At 56.1% G+C, this 6,805-nt stretch overlaps 3 protein-coding genes across 3 annotated transcripts in view; 1 reads left to right on the forward strand and 2 right to left on the reverse strand.

Moving 5' to 3' along the window:
* Positions 1 to 1,893: 1,893 nt before the first annotated feature.
* MIOX (inositol oxygenase) lies at positions 1,894 to 2,826 on the forward strand (the record flags this gene model as incomplete). Its single annotated transcript, XM_005854960.1, has 1 exon — positions 1,894 to 2,826. One exon carries the CDS (start codon positions 1,894 to 1,896, stop codon positions 2,824 to 2,826), a length of 933 nt encoding a protein of 310 aa, XP_005855022.1.
* A 651-nt stretch (positions 2,827 to 3,477) lies between these two features.
* Positions 3,478 to 4,624, reverse strand: NGA_0403100 (alpha beta hydrolase fold protein; the record flags this gene model as incomplete). The annotated part of the gene is made up of 3 exons (XM_005854965.1): positions 3,478 to 3,987; positions 4,217 to 4,412; positions 4,617 to 4,624. 3 exons carry the CDS (start codon positions 4,622 to 4,624, stop codon positions 3,478 to 3,480), a joined length of 714 nt encoding a protein of 237 aa, XP_005855027.1.
* A 995-nt stretch (positions 4,625 to 5,619) lies between these two features.
* The window catches only part of NGA_0241220 (argonaute 1), a gene marked incomplete at both ends in the record, with an annotated part of 2,851 nt that continues 1,665 nt past the window's right edge, over positions 5,620 to 6,805 (reverse strand). The window contains 3 exons of the mRNA XM_005854959.2: positions 5,620 to 6,015; positions 6,082 to 6,135; positions 6,348 to 6,689. Coding sequence (XP_005855021.1) covers positions 5,620 to 6,015; positions 6,082 to 6,135; positions 6,348 to 6,689 — 792 coding nt within the window. The remainder of the gene's footprint in view (positions 6,016 to 6,081; positions 6,136 to 6,347; positions 6,690 to 6,805) is intronic.

Here is a 6,805-nt window from a genome sequence, read left to right on the forward strand (position 1 = left end):
CCACGGTAGCCCCCGCCATGTCCGCGACTGGTAGGTGAGGGATAGGGGTATATATATGTATAACATTATTCAGGGATTTATGGGATATATATACATATATTGGTTGCTGGGCAAGCGGGTGAGATGGTGGAGCGTCTTGGTGGCGTGGGCAGAGCCAAGGACGACATAGCAGACACGACTGGTTTCACGTCACCATATCTCGCCCCTTTTGGGCCTTCCATGCAAGCCGTCGTCTTTCATGTCCGACGACCGTGCATCAATGCCCGTGTAAAAAGTCGCACCGTGAAAACTATCATGCCCCAAGACAAGCTTGTCATTCCACTCCAGGCGCGGCGCCTTCCAACGACAGAGAGAAATTGCGCTCAAACACTACAACCGAGGGGCAGGGAAGGCTGGCACATGCAGGATACCAGGTATTCTCACGGAGACTATTGCGTACACTTACACGCTATCAGACATGGAAATTATAGCTAAGCCTCCTTGCCTTTTGACTGCCCACGCTGCAGACCTGTGAGAGCTGGTTTTACATTTGTCGTAGGTAAGAAGTTAACATTTTTGAATCGACCTGAGTGTCCTCCAAGTGAATTGACCAGGAATTTCTCCGAGTATACAAGGTGCTCCCAAGTTGAAAAATATTGGCCTCTCGCGAAAGCAATCAAGGCGCGTTACGATCCGTGTTCGTAACACCGCTCGTGGCCAGCTCCCTCAAACCAGTACCATGCCCACATGACACGGAAGTGCAATACCAACGAGGAGTCGGTGCCACAGGCTGGGCGACGGGAAACTCGTGGGGGAATCGTGTTTAGTGTCAATGGCTCTGTCAGGCAAGAATACGGCAGGGAAGGAGTGGCGCCCACGCATAGGAAGGTACTGCTGCAAACCAGAGCCTCCCCCGAGGCTCTATTCGACTGCCAAAACTACCAGACCCTTCCGTATCTTTCGTGGCCGCCGACACATGTTGTACCCCCAGATTATAAGCTATTTGGACCTTTGGGAGCGTCCCCAAGATGAAGAAGAGGCCTCAAGCAAACCGCCCGTTCCGATCTCCCCCCATCATCAGGGCATTTTTTTATTAGTTTAGCAATTCCGTAAAAGATTAGCCGTGGCAATCCCTGCGACGTGATGCTAAATTCAAGATGCTATAAACAACCACTAAACTGGGACGGCCGATTAGACCTTTTTCTGGATAGGTTGTAACGGAGGTGTTGAGGTATCTCTGCATTGGTTTCCCGTTGTATTCTTCAAACTACAGATTTTATCAGAACACACCGAGTTATCAGCAGAATCATGTGATTGTTCATTATAAGACTTTTTTATTTTGCAGTTTTTCTTGTGAAAATTGGCTTAGCTTGAAGGACAATAGCCCCAGTCAAAGACGCGACCTGAGTACCCGGTCCGATCCGTAGATTGCTTTTGGCCCCCTTCCCACCAAAACCCAATTACCCTATGATTGCTTTAACGGATACCGGCATTCGACACGATTGCATGATAAAGGGGGGAGGGAGCAAGTTTTTGAGACGTTGCAAGTTTTGGTTGCGGCGTGCCTGCAGGAATGAACGTGTCGTGCAGTTTTGATCCAGGCGCTCACGCGTACGTTTCTCGAGACCGAGCACAGTGTCATAGAGACTTTATTCTAGCCTAAGGGTACATGTTTACCTGCCCAAGGAGCTGCTAACGCAGCCATCCGTCAGAAAAGGGTGTCGTTAAAGTCCATACACAGAAGTCTTGTTTTGCGGATTCTTGGTCGCCTAAAATTCCCTTTGTTTTCCTCAAACCTCTTTTTTGACCCTACATTAATAATCAGAGAGGCACGGAATAAAAGGGATATACTTCGCCGGGAGAGCTGTCAACCTGAGAAATAGGGAGGTATTCAATCCTCTTCAAGCCCGCAAAATGACCAAAACCGCCGGTCACCCGGCCGCAGAGCCATGTACAGGTGTAACAGTGGCTCCTGCCGCGGATGAGATCACGAGCATAAAGACGGCTACAGGCAAAAATGTCAGCGAATTTCGCAATTATACCGACTCCGCACTTCAAATGCGTGTAGCAGCTCATTACCGTGGAATGCGACAAAACCAAACGGTGGACTTCCACAAGCGTATGGAAGAGAAGTACTCTTTCGCTCCCGAGAAACATCGCGCGGTCATGAGCATTCAAGAAGCATTTCAGGCGCTGGAGAAATATGTGGACTCGTCCGACCCTGACATCGACCTGCCCAATCTTACACATATGCTTCAAACAGCGGAAGGGATACGCAAAGCCGGCCACCCGGATTGGATGCAGTTGGTGGGCTTGCTGCACGATATGGGAAAAATTCAATTTCTATGGGGCGACGCCTCCAACGGCCAAAAGGGGACCGCGCACGGTCCACAATGGGCATTGGGAGGGGACACATGGGTGGTCGGCTGTGCCATTCCCTCCTCCGTGGTATTTCCTGAGTTCAACGCCCTGAATCCGGACATGCAGGACGCAAGGTACAAGAGCGCGGATGGCATCTACGAGGCAGGGTGTGGGATCGAGAATTTGCGGTGGGCGTGGGGCCACGACGAGTATATGTATCGCATGCTGGTGGCGAATAAGACGACCTTGCCGAAAGCGGCCCTGGCCATGGTCCGTTTCCATTCCGCGTACCCCTGGCATGAGAAAGGGGAATACGCTCGATTCATGGGCCCTGGGGACGAGGTGCTCTTGCACTGGGTGCGGCTGTTCAACAGGTTCGATCTGTACACGAAGGACGAGGAGAGCGCGGTGGATGTGGAGGCATTGTGGCCGTACTACCAGAAATTGATCGACAAATACTTGCCACCTGGCAGGTTGCGATGGTGACGGCGGGCAGGAGGGAGGGAAGGAGGGAGGGAAGGAGGGTGGGAAGGAGGGAGCAACACAGAGCCGTGCATGGAGTCGAGCACTGAAGTTTAAGGTACGAAGCAGAGGCAGCTTGTAGGCAAAAGTGCCGTACCGCGTGGTGGGTGCCGTCATTCGGGAGACACGCCTGGATACGAGGAACGTACATGCACGGTGTGGGTAGGTGTGGGGGGTAAATGATCCGGTCAGAGATCCCTCCCTGTGGTGTTGTTGCGTCCCAGAGAAGCCGGGGAAACTCAATTGAAAGCGCATGCATGCTAGCTAAAAACATCTTCACGAAAAGGCGGCTTCAGGCGGTCAGCAGGGTCGCCGTTACTGCGCCCTGACGCGGTGTGACGGTGCAAGCCATGAGACAAAGCAAGACACACAAATAACGGAGCTTGGACATGCCAAGACGCTGCTCAAGGGTCTCTGTCCTACATCTTTTTTTGGCACTCGTTCTGCATATGCGAGAGAGAGAGAGAGAGAGGCAAAAGAGACACATTTTCAACATGCTGGGGAATCGAAAGCATGTTTGTTGTTGACACGTGCCGTCTGTCTGTACAAAGTCCATTTTTGCTTCGGTAGCACATCAATCATCTCTAAGTCCCGATAGATGCCAGTCGATACAAGTCATCCCATTTTTGAGTGCTTCTTGAACCACGCCACGGCCAAGTCATTCACCTCTTCGGCCTTTTCCCGGTGGAGGAAATGTCCCCCTCCTTCCAATTTCATCACCCGGACCCCCGCTGGGAACAAGGGATGGTCCACCCGCATGCCGTCCGTAGGCAGGCCCATGGCCACATCGTAGAGGACAGGGTCAATGCACCCATCGTTTAAGCCCGACAAGGCCAACGTTGGCGCCGCGACCACCGACGCTTCTTTCCTCTCTTCCTCTCCCTCCGTCCCCGACCCCCCCCGCCCCAGTCCGGCCTTCAATATCTCGAGGAGCATGCCCGGCACATTATCGCGGTAGTATTGCATGCTGCTCATCAGGACCCCGGGCTCCGAGAAAGTGGCATGGAGCGAGGCGAGGTGAGAAGGAGGGAGGGTATAGCCCGGCGACCAACCTCCCCAGAGTTGGTGCAAGCCCCAAAAGCGACCGCCGGCGCGGAACCAGAACTCTGGGAGGAAAGGAAGTTGCTGGGGAGGGAAGAGAAGGGGAAGGCCGAGAAGGGCATGTGAGAGGGAAAGCGGTGGTCCCGGGGGCGTCACACGATCGACTGAGGAAGGAGGGGTACAGTGCTCAACCTCCGAAAGTCCCTGCAAAACGTGGCCTTTTCCGCCTCCCGGCACCTGAGAAGAAACAGCAACGGGTACATCCCCCTCCTCCCGCACGATACTCCATCCCTCCCTCCTTCGGTCCACTCACAATGAAGAGCATGTACCAGGAATTCAGGAACTGGCGAGGATGCGTGAGGAAGCCTCGGGCGGCCTCGTGAGGGACGGCCACGGTGACCACCGAGGTCACGCGAACTTTTTCCCTGCTCCCCTTTCGCGCCAATATGTAGGCAAGCACGGCGCCCCAATCGTGGCCAAACAGGTGCACGTCGCGCGGAAGTGGGTTCCTGCATTCTTCCTCCCCGATTCCCCCTTCCTCCAACCACCCCCCTTGCTGTCCCTCCTCCCCTTTCCCACCCTCTGCTTCCCCTCCGCGCAACGCACGGGCCAGGGCAGGCGACTGCGCCCAGGCTATCACATCTTCTAGCATGGTAGCAAGGGACGGGAGGGAGTATGATGAGGAGGGAAGGAGGGCTGTGCTGGGCTCGTACCCGGGCATGACGGGGAGGAGGACGTCGAAACCGGCGCGAGCAAAGGGGAGAACCTGCGCATGGAAGGTGCTGGCGTCGTCGGGAAAGCCGTGCAGGAGGAAGAGGAGGGGGGGGAGGTTGCCTTTACCCTTTTCCTCCCTTACGACACCACCTTTGCTCCCGCCTCCTCCCTCCCCTTGCCACTCCCCTCCCTCTCCTGCTGGAGGCAGAGCTTTCTTGACCAAGAGCGTCATGAAAAGAGAATCGTCGCCCAATTCGTCCCTGTCCCCGCCTCGATTCCTCCCTCCCTTTCCAGGAGGGGGCACCGGCACCCGAAGCACGTGATCTACGCCTAGGAGGGAGGGCCCCTCTGCCGCCAGGTGGGAAGGGAGGGAGCGGTTGAGGACGGGGCCGAGGGCGTGGTAGAGGAGCATGGAGAGGAGCTTCAGGGAGAGAACCGTGAGGAAAGAGAGGGAGGCGAGGGATATGGAGCGGGGAGGGGTGGGGGAAGGGGGGGTTCGGGCCTCTGGGTGCATGCCGAGTGCCCTGGGTGAGGGGGAAGGAGTGGGAAGGGGAGGAAAGGAAGGAGGAACACATAAGTCGGCGCAGAGAAAGGAACGGATGGAGAGCACCGCGGTACAATGGGATGGCTCCCATGGATACCATGGGATCGCTCCCAGGACGACATCCTCGGTCTCTTCGTTCTTCTCCTTCGTTCCTCCTCCTAGCCCCTGGCCACCTCATGATGACACAAGAAGCCGCCACCACTGAAATCAATGTCCGGGATGGAATGGACCACGAGAGAAAAGACCGACACGATCGGCAATGCCATGCCCTACTGCGCGCCCAGTCCTCCATCGGTTGCGTCGCAGGCACCTCCCCTCGCCCACGGCCGTCCATTAGAATCCCAACCGCCAGAGAGTCGTGAACCCTCTCTCGGTGTCCCCCGCCACGCGTCATACAGTTTCACCCTGCGTCTTCATCATACAAGCTATCCGTCCTCCGTCTACCCTCTCTCCCAGCGTCACGCCCTCGATCCCTCCTTTGCCCCTGGAGATCCCAGGCCGAAGGCACCCGCCAAGGCCTTGGCCAGGCCCCCTTCGGACTGCGCGTGGGAAAGAGGAAAGAGGCTCACGCGGGGGGAGGAGGAGGGGGAAGAGGAGGACCCCGGGAACGCGGGGAACATTCTAGAAGGTAACGAAGCGGCCGTGGCGGCGCGGCTGGCGGGCGACGGGGCTGGCTTGGCGACCCCTCCTAAAAGCCGTCCTCCCCCACTTTCCCCGGCCCCGATTGCCAAGTCCCCGTGCAATTTCTTGGGCCCCACATCCCGGTACGCCTTTTCAAACACCGCCGCCACACACGCCGCGCCTTCGGTGGGGAAAATGGTAGCGGTAGAGCGTGTGGCCGTGCTCTGCACACACTGTTTTTTGAACCAGGAACACAACTGAGGGGTGTAGTGGCACTCTGCCTCCCGTGCCGCCCGAACCTCGCTGTAGGCAAGGTCCTTGCAGGTAGTCAAATCCATTTGAACGAGGGCGTGCTGCATGGGGAGAAGGAGGTGGGAGGGTAAGGTTAAGGACGACGGGAGAAAGACAGGGAACACAGAGAAGGCGTATGAGATGTTTCGTCCAGCTTTGAAACAGGACATTTCAGAAAGCGTGCATTCGACAGAATAGGAGATTTTCGTGAAGATGCAACCCTTCCCTCCTTTCCTTTCACCCTCATCACCACCCTAAGGTTCCCCTTACGTACATCGTAAACATGAACGAGCTCGTGCACCAAGGCCTCTTCCATCTCCCGTCTATCCTGCAAACGGTTCGCACACAGCACCACCGACATGGGCGGTGCTTCCATGTACGCCCTCGCTTTCATGGCCAATCCCTCCTCCGCACAATTTATACACTTGATGTTCAACGTCGAACCCCCGCCACCTCCACCCTGCTCTGCCAACCCTCTTTCTCTTCCTCCGTGGTCGCCTGGCCCTGTATTCCCTCTTAGTATGCCTCCTTCACGATCGGGCTGTCCTGTGCCTTGATGCCGTTGTGTTGAGGCGGCAATCGCTGCACGTCTAGACTCGGGGACGTTTTCCAAGGTCTGAATGCCAGTGTCAGCTAAGGCATCGAGCAAAGCTTTAGGCCGCGGCCGCGCCATGATGGCCTTTAGAGAGGCTTTACATTTCAGACAATCCATGCGTCGTCTATTACAAGGGG

Source organism: Nannochloropsis gaditana (assembly GCF_000240725.1).
Source record: "Nannochloropsis gaditana CCMP526 unplaced genomic scaffold scaffold333, whole genome shotgun sequence".
NCBI lineage: Eukaryota > Eustigmatophyceae > Eustigmatales > Monodopsidaceae > Microchloropsis > Microchloropsis gaditana.